The 19,302-nt window shown below is 41.5% G+C and overlaps 1 protein-coding gene across 2 annotated transcripts in view; it reads right to left on the bottom strand.

Annotated features, from left to right (window-relative positions):
* Positions 1–7,392: 7,392 nt before the first annotated feature.
* nkd1 (NKD inhibitor of WNT signaling pathway 1) overlaps positions 7,393–19,302 on the bottom strand; it is a 128,398-nt gene continuing 116,488 nt past the window's right edge. For both annotated transcript variants that reach the window (XM_038806692.1, XM_038806693.1), the window contains 4 exons: positions 16,543–16,690; positions 11,307–11,391; positions 10,741–10,871; positions 7,393–9,048 (listed from right to left, as the gene is read on the bottom strand). In XM_038806692.1, the coding sequence (XP_038662620.1) occupies positions 8,459–9,048; positions 10,741–10,871; positions 11,307–11,391; positions 16,543–16,690 (954 nt within the window). In that variant the 3' untranslated portion in view covers positions 7,393–8,458. The remainder of the gene's footprint in view (positions 9,049–10,740; positions 10,872–11,306; positions 11,392–16,542; positions 16,691–19,302) is intronic.

The raw sequence follows: 19,302 nt of genomic DNA, 5'->3' as shown, positions 1-19,302 counted from the left end.
TATGTCAGCAAAATAAAAATGTTGCATTTAACAGGAACTAATTCAGAAACAAGTGTATGATTGCACAACAGAATCTATTATATGTACATATATGTGCACATACAGGAGGCTGCTGGATATGGGGTGGCTCCTGTTAATTGTATGGAAATTGGGCTTAATGGTAATAATTAGTTTCTCGCCACGCTACAGCGAGATTCCGATTTCGCCTACGGGAGCAGGGTGGCTGCATCACAAACTGTCTGGCGCCTGGCGTGGTTCTCCTTTTTTGGTGTCTCCCGCTTTTCACCAGCCTCGTTTTGTTTGAGAGCATAAATAGGCTGGTGAATTGTGCCCTATGGAACCAGACTGAGTTTAATTTTCCTTGTCTTTATTTTTACACAAGAAAATTAAACTGATCAGCTTAGTAGGGCTCATGCTTGGGAACAATGCAATGCAATACACAATAAATGGTAGCACTCTAGGAAGTAGAACCATAGGGACCTTGGTGTGCATGTCCAAAGACCACTGAAGGCAGCAGGACAGGTGGATAAGGTGGTCAAGAAGGCATATGGAGTACTTGTCTTTATTGGCCGAGGCATAGAATACAAGAGCAGGAGGTTATGATGGAGCTGTATAAAATGCTCATCAGGCCATAGCTGGAGTACTGTATACAGTTTTCGTCACCACACTCTAGGAAGAATGTGACTGCATGAGAAAGGGTGGAGAGGGGATTCACCAAGATGTTGCCTGGGCTGGATCATTTCAGATATGAAGAGAGGCTGGTTAGGCTGAGGTTGTGTTCCTTAGAGCAGAGAAGGCTCTTGATACACTTGATTGAAGTGAACAAAATTACAGATAGGGTAGATAGGAAGAATCTTTTCCCCTTGGCAGAGGGGTCCATAACCAGGTGCATAGAAGTAAAAAAGGCAGGAGATTTAGAGGGGATTTAAGGAAAACCTTTTTCACCCAGAGGGTTGTGGGAATCTGGAACTCACTGCCTGAAAGAGTGGTAGAGGTGGGAACCCTCACAACATCTAAGAAACATTTAGATGAGCACTTGAAATGGCAACAACAAAGCTATGGACCAAGTACTGAAAAATGGAATTCGAGTAGGTTGGTGCTGGCCGAGAAACAGATGGCTGTACAACGCCACTTGTGTTAAATAAGGGGACTCAGCGGGGAAAGTACAGCCAAGGCCGCACGGAGCCCCGTTTTCTACACTGAGGAGCTCCACTCACCGGAGCTCCTCAGTCTTGCGAGACTGGGATGCCAACATGACCCCTGACCCTCCCCAAGCCCCAATGCATTATGGGATGGTCCTTGTACCCCCAGCACCCAGGTTACCTGGGTGGCTCCAGCAGTGCCAGGGTACCAACCTGCCCAAAGGGCATGCAGCTGGGGGCCTCCGATCACCCTGGGAGACCCCCACTGGGGAGTGCCATTCTGTCTGGTCACAGTTAGTGGGGACCAGTGCTGAATGGCACTCTCCGAGGTGAAGTGAATAGATCCCAATGCCTACTTTACCTCGGAAACTGTATATTGGAGTGAGATTAGTTGTCCCGCTCTAATATGCAGATTTGCTAAAACATGATCTTGCCCACAATGGGCGGGATTTACACCGCAACGTCTCTCCGGATTGCGTTAGATCATGCGAGGTATTGCGAGCTGGGGACATCCCAGGAGTAGGGTTTCCCAGCTTTTATCGGCCGCACTGCACCACGGTGAGCTACTTTTCAGGCACAGCGTGGCTGCTGGATCTCACCCTGTGGGCGAAATTCTCTGCCTCACGCCACCGGTCATGGAGTTTCCGGTGAGGCGGAGAATTCAGCATCAGGGACAAAATGGGATCAGCAGCTATTTCAGATTCTCCGGCCCCCAGCGCTGGTGGCCGGATTGAAGTTCACGCCCAAGACAAAAGCCAAGCACCATATTCTCCAGGCTGGCGTGATTCTCTGGTCCTCTGATCACAAGGGCAACAATTACTACAGGTACAGACATGCATGGCCCTGACGTGGTGAAACCCATTTTCCATTCACCTCCTGGAACCTCATTTTCCAATCACGCTGGAGTGATTTTGAAATGGTCAGCTGGAAATTGAGAGCACTTAACATTGTACAAAGTGGTTGATGTTTATAAACATTGCGGTTAGAGCACTTCAGGATCAAAGATAACAGGTGGATGTGTGTGTCTGTGTGTGTGTCAGGTTTCAATCACAGCCCAGTAAGGGAAATGAATGAATGGCTTGCAGCTCAAGAATCTGAGGCGGTTTAAACACAGGACACTGGTTTTCTCTTTCCAGGAATGGACATGTGGTGCTTCCTGTGTTTGAGCCAGCGGGTGTGTTGCCCAGGTGAGTGTTACAACAGAAATTTGTTTTCACCGTCTCTGTCTGGACTGCTCTCTAGCTTCCAGACAGGGGACTCTTTTCTGGGGGGTCTCCTTATTTAGGGGATCTCTGGGGGGTCATCACTTTATTTAAGGGTTTTTTTTGGGAGGGGTGGCGGGTCACCCCATTACTAGATGTGGGGGGGGGGGCGGTGTAACCCAGAAAATCCAGGGATGTTGGGGCTGAATTGCAATGCAAGGCCGTGGGGCGAGGGGGCAGCTACGAGGCCTTGCCATCGAGCCGCCTGCTCAAAATAGCAGCCCAATAGTTAGATTCTCTAGAGCATTGCTTCTCAAACTATCTGATGTGGCGGACTGGCAGTTTTTTTTTCAATGTGCCAGGGACCGGTGAGCGAAACAAGCCAATCCAGGATTACTGTCTCTTTCTTTTCTGGAAACACTCCACGTCCCGGCAGATGATGGCTCGCGTACCGGCACCGGTACACGTACCACACTTTGAGAAGCACTGCTCTAGAGAATACCTTGTAATACTCGCCACGCATAAATTTGCATGGCGAAGGATTGTGAATCACTTCCTGATTTGCATCGTCTCCCAAATGGAGAATTTTACCCTATGACTCTACCAGTGGGGTTTGAGTGAGCTAAAATCTCACCCATTCTTTATGAATGGTGTCATTGTTTCTAATGTATTTGAGGAGTTTACAAGGAATGTTTGGATTATGTGTGAGCAACTGTACATGAATCAGCAATTAATCAAGAGAGAGCAAAGATCTTTATTCTATCAAATCGTTCTTTCCAATCTACCATTTGTACTTGTGAATATCTTCTGCTTGCGGGAGTTATTTTAATTCAAAAATTAATCCATCTGGTTGAGATACAATAAAAGACTATAACAAATGAGTCAGTTTCGCTTTCTACAAGACAATAGAAATTGCAGATGAGAAAGGTCCAGTCACAGACTGCACAGCCAGCCTAATTCATAATCTTTGTACAAGGTGGGTCCAGTTTCACTCATTGATTAAAATACATAATTTAATAGCTTGTTGGTGATAGAGTTGCAATATCAGCAATTCTTTTGTCCAATGTCTATTAAAGCTCCATTAAATACATATACTGCCAATAGCGGGGAACTGATTTGGAGAATACATTGAGATCGAAATCCTAGAAAACTCAATTCTTATCAATACATGCTGAAAGTCATTAACTCAGATGCTTCAGAACCTCTCCTGTCACAATATAATCTTTCATATGCTTTCGTGAACCTTCAGTCTCGGTATCCTCACCGGCTAATTTTCCTGAAGGCATTTGCATTTATTAAAAATGTTCATCAAAACAGGAGTAGACAACAGTATTTGCTTTTATTCAGTAATGACTGTATTTGATTTTTAAACATCTCAAAATCATTTTCTGTAATCTTTGGTTATATTACCCTTGGTGACTACATGGTCACTCTATGGCACTAAAACGAATCTGAGTTTTAACTAATTATAATTTATTTATATACGTAAATGAATGAACTACTTTATCACCATGTACGGTTTGTAGGTTATACCTTTGCAAAAGATATCTCAGCACAATTTTTTTCTTTGATTCAGCATTTCCAATATTGTTCCCCTTCACTTACAATATAATTTCACAACATTTACTAATGGTAATGTGTGCATCGACTGACCCGGATACAATTCAGTCAATTTAGAATTTAGAACAGTACAGCACAGAACAGGCCCTTCGGCCCTCGATGTTGTGCCGAGCAATGATCACCCTACTCAAACTCACGTATCCACCCTATACCCAACAACTCCCCCTTAACCTTACTTTTTAGGACACTACGGGCAATTTAGTATGGCCAATCCACCTAACCCGCACATCTTTGGACTGTGGGAGGAAACCGGAGCACCCGGAGGAAACCCACGCACACACGGGGAGGACGTGTAGACTCCGCACAGACAGTGACCCAGCCGGGAACCGAACCTGGGACCCTGGAGCTGTGAAGCATTGATGCTAACCACTATGCTACCGTGCTGCTCTAATGCTACCGTGCTGCCCTAATGCTACCGTGCTGCCCTAAAGCAATGGGCAGCTAAATGTTGAGTTAAAGTTGTTTGCGAGGTCCCATATTTTTGGAATTTCAATCGAAGCAAGTGGTTGTACTCAAAAAAGTCAATTTGGAACAATAAACAATTTCATAATTAATTTAATCATTCATTTGCAGTTCTGTTCAAAGCTTTCTTGTCAAAAGATAGCAAGTGTAAATTATTTAACATAACTAAAGCAATAATAAACAAGTATGAACTGGCCTCCAACGTGTAAATCTACAAAATTGGTTACAATGTTCTTAACCACCTGAAATATTAGTGATTTATTTTTAATTAACTTAAAGCCCTTTCCTCTAAATTTTCAACTTTTTTTGCAAGATTAATAATGTAAGCACTTTGTGACTGTGCATGCAATATTTCTCATGGGATTACATGAGTTTCCACAGAATTGCATGGTGAGATTTAGCCTTTTTTCCAAAAATTGCAAGCAGGCAAGCATATAGATCAGAAATTACAAATTGCCCACAGTGAAGTACTACTGAACACTGTCAAATAATTAGTCTCAAGGACACAGGTTTCGTTGATATATTTGACTAGTTTACCTTTAATGAAAAGGAGTTTCTGTTGGCACAATTTTACTATTAAATAAATAAAGCATTTAATCAAAACCATCTATATATACTATACAAAATACTGAAAGATATATTCAATTAAAGGGATACTGCAAAAAAAAAATTGCTTTCAGACGGGAACATTATGAACTGTTACATAAGAAGTTATACAACCGAATGGTACACTATGTAGTCAATACAGATGTAAATACTGTTCTTTTACATGGCTGTCAGAAAATATTACGCACATTGGGAATGTACACAAATGTGTAAGATATACTAGTGGTGGAGACAGGATTGCATTAGACTTGGTTTGTTAACACAGGGTTACTAATAATTAAAACACTAGGACACAAAAAGCCAATACGCTTAGCAGACGTGTCATTTTCAGTCCAATATATATTTTATAAATACAAAGTATACTTAGAAGGGAAAGACTGCTACACAAGCAGTGTTTATAACATCAAGGTACAACTCTTAAGTCCATACAAAAGAAGAAGTTCATGGCCTCCTTAATTCCTTAGTAAATCTCAAAAGGATCCTTGAAACCTATTTAGAATGGTTTCTTCAAGGACACAGTTGTAAATAAAACAGTACATTCTTAAACATTTTCTTCGATGGTTCGTGACTTGACGATTTCACTACCCACGGGACAGTCCTTTCACGCCTATAGAAATCGGACGCCTTTTTTCACAGATGTGGAATGAAGCCCGATTCACACAGCAATTTACCTTCTGATGCCTTTTGTGTAATGTATAAACAGGGTAACGTACATACTCCACTGCGTGTTACTCTGTATAATGTGTAGTTTTGCTTGACAAGGATGTTTGGACAGACAGCTAAATTATTCTGTGGGGGGGTTTCTTGTCCTATATCATGGAAGCGATTTGATAAATGAAGTGGAGATGCCGGCGTTGGACTGGGGTGAGCACAGTAAGAAGTCTTACAACACCAGGTTAAAGTCCAACAGGTTTGTTTCAAACACGAGCTTTCGGAGCACGGCTCCTTCTTCAGGTGAATCCTGAATAAGGTGAATCTTGATAAATGAAGGCATCGATGTTTGTGAAAACATATTTGATCCAATCCTTGTTCCCTTTCCTAATACCAGAGCTTTATATCATCTTTGGCCACTTCTGAGCATTAATACAATCTACCACCACAATTTGGTATGGTGATTTCACTTGTGGCAGGTGAGGGCATGCTGACATGTGGCTGATGCAAAGACTATTTTGACACAAGACCAGTTGCATAGCTCCATTCTTTGTTCCGTCACCACTTGTGAGGAGATGATCTTGGAGCATGTGCAAAGGAAAAAATAAATAAGCTAGAACTGGCACATTGCTTACAGAATGCACGGGAACATGTGTTGTCTGCTTCAAGGTAACTGGTCTCGCCATATCACACGCATTGCCAGACTAGGGCCATTTTAATAATGTACCATATTAGTAGTCCAGCTCAATAACTTTGGCCATGAACTGAATACTATTTATTTGTGAAAAGAAAGACACTGAAAACTCCCATGAAAAAAACTTCACTGTCAGATTCCCATGATCCAATCACCGTTGGAAATACATCATGTGACTTTACCAGTAATGATTGAAAAGCAGTGAGTTCTGAGCTTATTATACTGATTAATACAAGAAAGATCATTCATTTATTATGACAATTGAAAGAATACAGTTTTAAAATCGAAATGCAAAACAACCAGCAAGACCAGTAGAAATTTGGTAAATTTTACTGAGCTAAAGGCCAACCCAAAATACTGATCAAATTTGTGTCTGGGAACACGTTTCCTATCTGAATATAACCACTGAAGTTTATTACTGATCTTTCCCTGGAGTAAAAACAATGTTTTACAGTGACACATTTATTGCTGTGTGAAAGGGGCTGAACACTTAATAGTCAGCAGCAGTATGTAGTATTTTAGGATTCCTCTGCAGTAGAGTTTAAGATGCTGGCCACGGAATAAACAGGATATCTCACTCATTCCAGGCCTTCTTCCATTTGTGCAAAAGACGCACCACAACTAACTCCCAACAGGATCCTGCATGTCACCATCATAGGTGAGGTATCTTCATTGATTAACTCCTATGTTAGTTCAATAAGATTGAGACACTACTTCAAAAATGGAGTTGGTTGCACCAAGTTATGTCCCATCTTCCCTGTGTACCATTCGTGAAGAAGTCCACTGTCATTCCTTTCAGAAGAGACTCTTATTTCAAAAAAAATAAACTCAAACCACAGTTTTAAAAGAAAATGCACCTGAGATAGAATATATACTTGCCAACCTCTGTGAAATGTGTACAGAGCATTGCACCTTCTGGCCGGAATTCTCCAGCTGTTGGGATTCTCTTTTCCCACCGGCAGCGCACCTCCCCCTACCCCCCCCCCCCCCCCCCCCCCCTCCTCCAACCCCCCCAACCCCCCGTGGGCTTCCCACCAGCATGAGGTGTCTTCAATGGGGAAATCCCAGCGAAAAGCAGTGGGAGTATAGAATCCGTCCGCCAGCGAAACACGCGGCTGGGGGACTGGATAATCCAGCCCTGTGTGTCACTCAGTCCTATGGCAGAATCAATTGGTACGGTAACCTCAGGTTTCCCCAGTTGGTGGGACAGGAGTGGCAGAACTTGAGTGCTATAATATTGAGTTTAATTGCATATGTGCACATTCTTTGACATCACACTCTGCACATTTCTCAAATGCACACGAGTGATTGCACCCAAGAAGTTTAGATTGTAAGCATCTGATTTGCAATACAATGCACTAATTGAGTGTAGGGAGTTTTTGAAAATTATTTGCACAGTTTTGTCGAATCAATTCACTTCACATATGTATGCATGTCAAGAGTACGATTAACCGAGAGACATGCCACTCGCTTAGGATATTCCAAAAGAACTCAAATGCATGTTCAGTAACAAAACATTCAAATCAACAACCTTTTCACCAGAAAGAACTGAATTAAAACAACCAAATAAACTAAGAAAAAAAAACCGCACTGATAATGGCACAAATCTTTCAGAACACGTAGCAGCGTTTCTTTCCTTTAGGCTTCCTCTCAAAAGGTAGAAATAAAATTGACTCCAGAAGGAAGAATTAAAACTACAGTATTATAACCACTGTAGAGTTGGCAAACGTGGGTAACGCAAATCTTAATACAGAAAATAATTCAATTACAGAAACATAAATGATACTCTGGACAACACAAAAAGGTTACAAGTATGCAGAACAGAAAAAACCCCTGTGGCACATTTTATAGGTTAAAGAAAATAAAATCTGAATTAACACTAGAGGTAGCCAGCTGTTCAAAAGTCTTTTAGTTTCACTTCATGTCATTATTATTCATTGTCAAAATAATGAACTTAACATCTTATAATTAATATCAGCAATACTGTCTAGACACAAGGTCACAAAATCCAGTTTGAAATCACCCCTTCAAATTGGATAATGTGGTTTTAAATTCTTCGAGAATACCCGGGTCGTTTTTGCTCATGTCTGGTAGAAGTGATGGTAGTGGTGATGATGTTCATGGTGGTGATGATGTTCATGTCTTTGAACAATCCGACCAACATGGCCTTCATATAGCATAAGCGATGGCAAATCCCTCACATGCTCTTGCTCGACTACTCTTGAAGGGGGCTGGAAGGCTTTATATACTTGATGGTTGTCCTTAGACCTTTGCTTGTGTTTCTTATGGCTCTGCTGATGCTGTTGACCAAGTTGCATGGGCCGATATGGAATATTTGGGCTGACTACCACAGGAGTGGAGGTCATTGGCATGTAGGGACTCTGTGAAGGCTTGCTCTTGCCAACCTTTCCTGCTGGGACTGAAGCCATCACATTTTTGCTCAGGGTTTTGGGTGATTTAACTAAGTGCTTGCTGGTGTCCTGATTGCGTAGTCTTTGCTGCAATTCAATCATTCTGCTGTATGAAGAATGGTTAAGATGGCTGTGTCCTGGATCCATAGTTTGATATCTCCTGTAGTGACTGTGCATGATCTCCGGATCATGGGAATGGGATCTGGCATGATGAGAAACTTTCACATGACTTTCCTTTCTAGAAGTTACTGGAGGTGAACCTGTGGGATAAAACACATGCATGAGACAATAAATTAAAGAGGGTTTTTCCACAGAGAGTGAGTTTTAAGAACTTACGATCTTAGGTCCTAAATGCCAAGGCCCTCTTTTCAATTTGTTGCTTGTCCCACCTTTAGTGTTTTTTGATATAGTTTGCTCCAAATATTCCAGTAAATGAGCATGATTTAATTTTTAAAAAATCAGCGTCCATTCTGGGTGGTATTAGCTGGGTCATTCCTGGCGCTATAAGCACCAGGAGCGACACCGCTATCTAACGACACTTTGTTGCTATTTCGACCCCTGACGAGGAACGCCCCCCCAAAAGCCGCACTTAACATAATTTCCGGCACTGAGGAGCTCAAGCAAGCGGAGTACAGGAAGAGATCGGGGCATCATTCTTAAATGGTATCTTTATTTCTTGAACTCTCTGATGCGACCCCCGGACCTCTGTAAAAGGATCCTCAAGCCCTTAGTTTCCCACCTCGCACGGGCAGGGCACACCCAGGCCTGATCCCAGGAATGAGCAAAATGCCAGCTTGGCACCATGGCACTGCCAGCTTGGATGTGCCACCTGCGCACCCTGGAATGCCACCCAGGGTTCCAAGGTAGCAGTGCCAAGATATTTGGGTTGCACCAGCAGTGCCAGGGTACCACCCTACCCAGAAGCCGACCACACGAGAGATCCCCCAGGTGCCGTTCCGAAACGGGTACCACTGCTAAACGACACTCGGCTGGGGTTTCCTTGGCGAGGTCGGTAGATGCCGGGTGGCCGTTTGATCCGGTGTAAACATAGTTAAGTGGGCTTTTAAACTGACTTAACTATGCAAGTTCCCCATTGTGGGCGGGATCCAAATTGCTATGCCTCGCAAAATCTAGTTAGGTCTTGTGAGGCATAATGACCATCAGGAATCCCAGGAGAGGCCTCTGGCGGGATCTACCGGCCACGTCCCATCCTGATTCCAGCGGGACGCAGGCAGTAACTCGTGCCCAATATTGCTCAGTTTCTGGAAGGTGTACATAATAACCCCAACATACACATCTTCCAGTATTCCCCCTGTCCTGTAAAGTGTCTCCTATTTGTCCGAAATGAGTTTGAGAAATGGTTGTGCAGCGAGTCCCATCCAATCCTGTTTGACCTCTGGACATCACTGGGCCAGGCAGATCGATTGATCAATAGATCATGAGATAGATACAGACAGAGAATATATAGATTGCTTCCTCCAGGACTCGCCACAGCCATTTTTTCCCCAGCTTGTCAGTCCGACAATGTGCCAGGCCAGAGTATGAGACCTGGGATGCAGTCACAAAAACTGCTAACAATGCAGTCAGGACCTTGAAAGGGAGCAGACCTTCAATGGTGATTAGTCAAGCATTGCACCTGATAATAAATTAAGTCGCATTTTCCTTCACATTGGAAGCAATCTGGAGTTTTTACCTCCACTGTTCTAACTAGAAGACAATTCCAAATATTGACTCTTTGCATGACAAGCACTTCTTGAAATCAAATCTGAAAATGCCTATGGAGTTATATCTCAATATCATTTACTGTCTTTCAAGATAGAAGAGTTAAGGAGATATTTAAGGAGAAGCAATTAACGCAAAAACATAGAAATAAGAATGACTATGTACAGTAGCACCTGCAAAAAACAAAAAACAGCCAGCTTTTTGATCTATACCAATATAGATCCTAGTACCTGGTCCAAATTTTGAGGTGTAGTTTTCTATCCCTGCCAAGTCAAGATAGTGGTTTCTCCTTTCTATATTCTCATCCACACAGTGGCGATGGCAGTTTATCGGCTGGGGATGCTGGTCACTGTTTTGACGCCTGAAAAAGAGTAGTTTGTTGATGTACACTCATTCTACAGAAGGCTTAATCTAGATGAAGTTCTACTGTATTTTTTATGCATACATCTCAATTTTTGCACCATTCAAAATATGGTATTAAATAGATTTTATATGAAATCCAACATACATATTAAAATTTTTATAATCTTTAAGCTAATCTTTAAATTAATCTTATTTAAGTTAATCCAAACAAATTGTGAAACATTGGCACACCTGGATTTTAATTGTTGGAATATTTCTATATAAAGTAACATTGTTGAATTTCAACATATTTTAAAAAATGATTGAACTTAATCATTATTAGATGATAATCACAGGGTGCGGTATAATTGGCAGTGGCTTTTACAGCTTGAAAGGAGCTCGAAAGCTTGATTTTCTTTGAAAGGAAATTCTCCTCCATCAGCCCGTTTCTTACCTAAGGGTAGCACGGACTTTCTTCTCCATATTCTTTGACTCCTCCACACATTTATTTTCAGCTTTTTGCCATGAATTGCTCACATCTAAAATGGAGTGGGTAATTGAAGGCATTAGCTCTTTCAATTCAGAGTACAAGCTCTTTACGATTATCAAATATTTACAAAGCATGAAAAGTCAAAACCAGAAAATCAGAAATATTGACTGGAGGATGGAACAGTGGCTTCTAGCAGCAGGCCCTGAATGTGTACCAGTCATTCCAAAGCAGTCCTCCATACAGTAGATTTCAGTCAGCCCACTGCGTTGGTGCTGTTTGCAGGCCAGAGCTTTATTCAGTGGTATGGGACGGGAGTAGCCTCAAACTCAAATCTCTTTGTTGAATTAACCCGGTTCTATTTTGAATAATTCAACCGAGTTGATTTTTACCTGCTAAGTGCCAGTGTACTCAATAATTCCACAGTAGGATTGATTTACTCTTCCTGATAAAGTCTCACTTTATTTTTTTTAAATAATAATCTTCATTGTCACAAGTAAGCTTACATTAACACTGCAATGAAGTTACTGTGAAAAATCCCTAGTCGCCACATTCCGGTGCCTGTTCGGATACACAGAGGGAGAATTCAGAATGTCAAAATTACCTAACAGCACATCTTTCGGGACTTGTGGGAGGAAACCGGAGCACCCAGAGGAAACCCATGCAGACACAGGGAAAATACGTGGACTCCACACAAACAGTGGCCCAAGCCGGGAAACAAAACCAGGGACCCTGGAGCTGTAAAGCAACAGTACTAACCACTATGCTACCATGCTGCCCATGGTAAAGATTTTAATCTTTAAGCTTAGCCCCTATTGACTCTGATTGAATGAACCAAAACCATAGCTGCCAGTTTTGCTTAATTAGTAGCACTTTCACATCTAAGCCAGTAGCAAGAGCAGAAAGTCTTGGCTGACACTCCATTGCAATATGGAGGGAATGCCAGATTGTTAAGAGATGCCTCCTTTTGGAAGAGACATTAACCAAACCTCATCTGGGTGGCCACAAACAGATCAAGCCATCATTCATTTCATTTGCAGCTGAACAGATCTGCTGTGAGCAATTGGTTAATACATTCACTTACACTTCAAAACTGATCAGATGGACATCGAGTGATTGGAGATGTTCTGAAAATGTGGTGTGTCACTCTGTAAATGGGAGTTTTCTTTCACTTTCTCAACTTCTTCCACTCTCCTATCATTTCACAATTATCTAAACCCTGACTGTACACAATACTTCACCTAAACATAATAAAGCTGGGTAGTGTGCTTGTCTCACTTTTTGGCCTTAGATATTTTAGATAACTGCATACACAACATTTATTTGGCATTGCAATGGTTGCCATGCATTGCTCAACAGTTTCAATGTTTGGTCACATCATACATTTCTTGATTCATCATTTTTATCCATTGTGACTTCAAGGCTCTAAAAAGATTTACTATCTTTTCAAAAATTTAGATATCAAAATATCCATTACATTACATTGTACTGTGCACTTCCTTTCAAATCAATTCAGTTGTCTTCAAAGGATTTTAAAATAAATTTGTTCATGACCTGGTATTCATAGGCTTAGGACCATTGCCGTTACTTATTAAGTATATTTAATTACTTCCCTTAAAACAGACTGCAGTGCTTTTTCTACTATGCCGATAGACCTGTAAATCCAGAGGTCAGATTTGTGACTTTTCCCCCCCAAAAACTGGAACATAAGCTATTTTCTGATAATTTGGTACTACTGTTGCACTAATGAGCTTCAAAAAAATAACCTCGACTGCCCTTATTTCCAATCTCATTTCCTTAAGTACTTTTGGATACATTCCATCTGGGCCTGTTCTCCTGCAAATAATCAAGGGTTTTGTGTTGTTCTTAAAAAAGTGACCACTTTGCTCACAATCTCTGATTTCTTCGACAAATTCAAATACACACGCTCTTTTCAATCACTGAAAAGGAAGTTCTTCTAATTTAAAACCTGCAAAAATCCCATAAGCTTTCTCGTCTAGTATTGTATTTGATTCATTATTTTCTGTAAGGCACTACACTTCTTTAAAACAGTATCGTGCTTATTCTACAAGCACGAGGAACGAAAGCTTGCTTCTCTTATCAATCTCACTTGCAAATTATTTTCCAATCTTTAAAGTTCTGAATTATACACAAGAAATTGGTCTCATGAGCTCCCCTTTTTGGGTGCTTCGAGCATTCTTGGTGCTCCAAAGTAACATCCACCATTCGTGCACTCATACGTGGAGAGAAACGTGCCCCATGCCACATTGCTGAGGGCATTTGCATGCTTGCAGAGAACATTTGCCAAAGGTGCGCAGAGCAGACAGATCATGACATCAATTAATGTAGAGCATTGACTTAATATTAATGGTCCCATTTTGGAGTTCAATGCTCCAGTTAGTTTCCTCTTCTGGCACAGCTAAGCATGCATCCAACAGTAGGTACTGCCCACCAATGCTGTTTAAAAGGATCAGTGCTGTTGCCCTGGAGACTTGGAGGAGTGGGGGGGGGGGGAAGAGATGTGTGATGCCCCAAGACACAATGCCGGCAATTGGGGAGGGGGGGAGGGGGGTTCCCCGATGCCGGCAATGATCGGGGGAGGGAGGCGTATTTAACCAGTTTGAGATCTATGCAGCCGGACTTGCTGCCGTATTTAGGATCTGCCCCTCAAAATGACGGTGCAAAGCACTTCCCCCTTTTAAACAAATTGGCAATGTGTGGGAAGATCTCAATAGTAAACCTACGCCGGTTTTCAGTCAGAATTTGAATGTTTTGCCGTTTCTGGGCAAATTCTGCCCCATATCTGTCCAGGGAGTTCATGAAGAAATTCTTCTAATTAGAGCAAGGAACAACGCGAGAGGCATTTTCACCTTAGTAAGTATGCCCTCACTGAAGTAGTCAATCAGATGGAGTCACAACTGCAGTCGGAGCATGGCAAACATTCCATTGCCAGTGGCTGTGAAAGTGATTGTGGCAATAAACGTTTATGGGTCTGGCCCCTTGCAGGTTGGGTCTGAAGATATTTACAACAGCTTGAGTTTTGTGTCCATTATAAGAGGCTCTCTATTCAAAGAAAGCTAAAAAATGTTCCCTGCAGGCTGTGCAACAACCCAATAGTTTCCAGCAAAACTTAAATGAATCATCCACATATTCCAAAATAAGATCAATGGGGACATTGGAGCTAAACACATTTCATTCTCTCTCTCTTGCCAGAGACAAGCAGGGGAATACAAGCACACAGCATCACTCCGGCTGTTGGCCTCCTCATGGTTTAAGGGGTCATTGACTAAAGGTGTGCCACTTTGAAGATTCCGTATCAAATCTGGTCTTGTACTGGAACCAAATAGGATTTCACTCACTCAGCTTACAGTTGGTGAAAATAACCATGTAGGTCAATGTCTATTATCCTAGATCTTCATTCTGTTGACTGGGCCAGCTGCATTTGTGCCACCATGGCAACTTAAACTGTCACGTCACTAGGTGACAAGGACTGTCCACTGATGACCTGGCTCATGATTCCATTGAGCAACTCATACAGATGAGTCAGTATGCAAACAATAAAAGCCACGCTGCCACACAAAACATTGTAGAGTAGGTCAGTGGTGTGCTGAAACAATACTTCAGCTGACTGGAGTGCCCTGGAGGACCTCACAGAAAAGATGCTGAAATTCATGGTGCTCTGCTTCATGTTACACATTCATAAAGGGACAGCCCTTGCCACCAGCTACATGGTGAGTAGCTGAGGAGCAGGAGCGTAAGGAGGAAAAGGAACAGGGAACTTAGATGGCTCCTTTCTACCCAGACTGTCTGTAAAGATATCATCCAAGTGTGATACCAGTAACTGCAATTCACTATTCATCACCTTGTTCAGAAAGGGAGAGTGTGTCACAAAGTGTTGGGCAACCTGTTGGGTGATGTGACAGTTACCTTTGAATAGCTGGCAGTATGAGGAAGCTGTGAGGTGGGTGTGTGAGGTTTGCAGCAGTGTTGTGGAAGAGTGAGCTGAAGCACTGAGATGTTAGGTATAAATCCTAACTGATATGGATTGTTGGTATGTGAATGGTGGTGCTTTGAGCGGTGTCCGTGGGTAGGGTATGGTATTTGAAAATGCATCACTGACCTTGACCACATGTTTGATGTCATTATGCTTCTTGCAGCACTACATTTGGGCAATGACCTTCATGGTTATCTGCTGCCACTGTCTTCCAGGAGTGTATGCGTGTCCCAGCTACACCCAACCACCACCCTTGCTGTGGATACAGGACAGTTGTTCTACATTCCACCTCCTCTGCCAAGGCTCAGTGCAGCTTTCGAAAACCTTGGAGCCTCTTTCTCTCTGGGTTATTCTATTCTTCACAGTTTTACCAGGTCAGATTAATTTCTTGCATGACTACCAGCACCTGCTCCAGCCCCAATCCATCTCCCCTGTGGTGTAAGCGAACTTAAAGTGGCACTTGGAACTTTTTGTTTTGGGATCTCTGCTGATGTGTCCAGTCAATGAATGGTACAATACCGCTGGCTGCATGCAATATAATTCAAATGATTGGATATTGCATATTGCATGCATCATACTGAATGGACATTAATCACAAACAGTGATTCCTCGTACCAGTTTTTTGGGCATATCCAGTTTAACACCTTATCTTTTAGCCACTTAACTTAATTGTATACATTTTTCAGTCTTCCACTTTGAAGGCTTTTAAAAGATATGGGGAGAGAAATATCAAAACCCTCATTTCTGATTTGGGCGGCAGGGTAGCAGAGTAGTTAGTATAGTTGCTTCACAGCTCCAGGTTCAACTCCCGGCTTGGATCACTGTCTGTGCAGAGTTTGCACGTTCTCCCGATATCTGCGTGGGTTTCCTCCCACAGTCCAAAGATGTGCAGGTTAGGTGGATTGGCCACGATAAATTATCCTTAGTTTAGGTGGGGTTACGGGCTAGGGTGGAGGTGTGGGCTTAAGTGGGATGCTCTTTCCAAGAGCCGGTGCAGATTTGATGAGCCGAATGCACTGTAAATTCTATGATTCTATGAATGCACCCCCAAAATCTGAATCTTTATGAAGATTCTTTACAACTGGCTAGTTAAAAAATGTATTCTTTACAAATTTCTTCTAGTTAAATTAACTCTTTAACAGAAAGTAATGAGAACTCGTTTTACAGAAACCTTCATTTGCAAATACATGCTGATAAGACTTTTCTTACCGGTTTGGCCTGTGTGATTGCCTTTCTTTTTTTGGCTTGCATCAGGTGTCACCGTTAGCTTTACCCGCAGTGTTTTACTGGTACTTGGTGAGTGGTTCACAGACGCATCTACCACCTCATAGATGGTGTGCAGAAGACTAGTGATATCCTGCAAAAGTATCAAACCAAAAGTGGTGTAGTAATCTATCAACAAAGAGGCTGCCAAAGTGTAGCTATTTTTTATGAACCGAATTCTGGAGTCATGGGTTTTTATAGCTTCAGGAACAGCCCATTTATGAATGTTAAAATTAAACACACTGTAGAAAATATATGAGGAATTATGCTCACATGCACTATTGCAGACAGATGAGAAAAATGTTGGCTTAAATACTGTGAAACCTATCAAAATAACATGATAGGATGACTTCAATCTCAGAACAGGAACCCTTAACTGATGACGCCAACATTCCCGCTTTCCATCTTTCTAGCCTTTGAAATGATACTCTCAATTAAAGGCCAACCTTAACTATGAACTCAAATTACATAAATTTGATTCATACAGTATCATCAGTCAAAAAAAGTTTTGTTGAAAGTACATCTTATTCATACTACCGACTAAGTTGGACCATAGCAATTTTAATGTAAAAAAAAGAAAATGGGAATCTATCGCTGGAGTGGCACTGGCTATTTGTGATGTGGTAGAAATGAAACTATGCAGATGCAGTCCAATGAGGTTGCGTGGCAAAGGATAGCAGCACAAAGTATAAGGCAAGAATTGCTCTGGTAACTAAATGTAGTGAGATCACAAGCCTGCTAGAAACGGTCAGGTTGGTTATTTTCAAAACATTTACTCTTTTGCTGCGCATAACCAGAGGAAAATTACCCTGAGTGAGGATAGGGTCAAGATCGCCTGCAATGTCTAAATGTGCAAGGACTAATTTTATAAGAGAACAACTACGTGTTGGATGGGAATGCTATTTCACCTGTGGCGGCATAACCAGCATGAAGAAAAGGAGGAAGATGGGAAAAGGGAAAATATGTCACTGGATTAGGCAAAGTCAGCACAAGATTTTATAGCCTTTAAGTGCTGCCAATTAAAAATGTAAGTTCTGCAGGGCAAAGTGGAACATTCAGTTATACAGACAGATTGGAGAGGTTGGGGCTGTTCTCTTTGGCTGAAAGGAGATTTGATAGAGATGTGCAAAATCAGGAGGGAGCTGGACAGAGTAGATACGGAGAAACTCTTCCCGCACGTAAAACATTCAAGAACGAAAGCTCAACAGATTTTAAATGATTTGCAAAAGAAGCAAATGTGATGGGAGGGAAAACTTTTTCACACGAGTGGTTCAGGTCTAGCGTGCACTCCCTGGAGGAATTCAATTGAGGCATTCAAGAGGGCATTGGATGAATACTTGAGTAGAAACAATGTGCAGGGGTACGAGGAAAATACAGGGGATTGGCACCAAGACATATGTTAATTTGGAGAGATCTGATGGACCAAATGGCCTCCATCTGCACTATACCAATTCTGTGACAGAAATAAGTACAACAAATTACATTTCATAAAATTACTGAAATATCCACTTCTAGGTTGGAGACAACTGGTCTCAAAGCACTGGAGCCCATATCCTCCCAAATTTAATTTAATTAATGCAAAAAACTTTTATATTGCTGACTGCCAACAGTTAAAAGGTCTGCAAGTAAATATTCATTTCAATGATCAAGTGTAAGGAGATTGGCAGTATGGTGCTGACAACGCTACATCAGTTACAAAGTGCTGTTGCTAATAGTAGGTGTTAGAGACTCATGCAAAGCACCAGAGTGAGTGCTATTTGATCCATATTAATGTCGACTTTTACATCCCTGCACCTTATCGCAGCACTGTGCAAACAATCCACCAGCCATGAATATGATTGAAAAAATGAGTTTGAATTCAGAAAGTTATAATTTTAAAATGCAGATAGCACCATGACGATGCTGTTGAAACTATTCCTTCACCCTTCTATAATAGTCTATTGTCCCAAAACTTGAGAAAAGCAGAATTCATATTTAGTCATAGCAACTTTCGACCAAGGAAATGGAGTGAGGCTCTCAGGCAGGCAATTGCTTCAATGCACTTTCAGCACAGTTATCAGTTTTAGATTTAAGAATGGTTCAAAAACACAAATGCAAAGCTTCCCTTGCCTTTACTTTATTTTCATTTACAAGCTTTTTAACGGCACTACAAATTACACCAAAGTCAGATGCAAACCACCAAGCAATTTTCACAAGCAAAAGATTTAAATCATTTTTTTTAAGAAACACAGCTGTAAAACTTTGTGGATCAAACAGAATTAGATTTAATAATTTTGATTTCCAGTCTTTAACTGAGGTCCCTGCGAAGGTAATTACAGCAGAACTAATGGTTCTCAAAAGACCATGAGAACAAAATCAGTTAGGCCTTCAAAAGCCTCTGAAATAAAGAGTAGCACTGACTGCGATTACCTGGTATTTTTCAAATCCACAAAGCCTGGTAATTTATCTCTGCACAAAGCATTGTAAAACGCTTTTAATTAAGACTTGGTAAAATTAGTCTCTATCAATATTTATTTATAAATATATTCCACATGGATATTCTTTCCTAATTATTCTTCCAGGAGATTAATCTTTGCAGTGTTCCTCGTGCATCCCAGTTTAGCAAATTAATATTGTTTAAAAGGAAACCAGTAATTTGGATACATTTACAGTTATAAGTCAATTGTCTTAAATTAAAAGAAAATGTGTGACAAACCTTAATTCTCC

Source organism: Scyliorhinus canicula, chromosome 9 (genome assembly GCF_902713615.1).
Source record: "Scyliorhinus canicula chromosome 9, sScyCan1.1, whole genome shotgun sequence".
Classification (NCBI taxonomy): Eukaryota; Metazoa; Chordata; class Chondrichthyes; order Carcharhiniformes; family Scyliorhinidae; genus Scyliorhinus; species Scyliorhinus canicula.
This window is presented reverse-complemented; position numbering and strand designations above follow the sequence as displayed.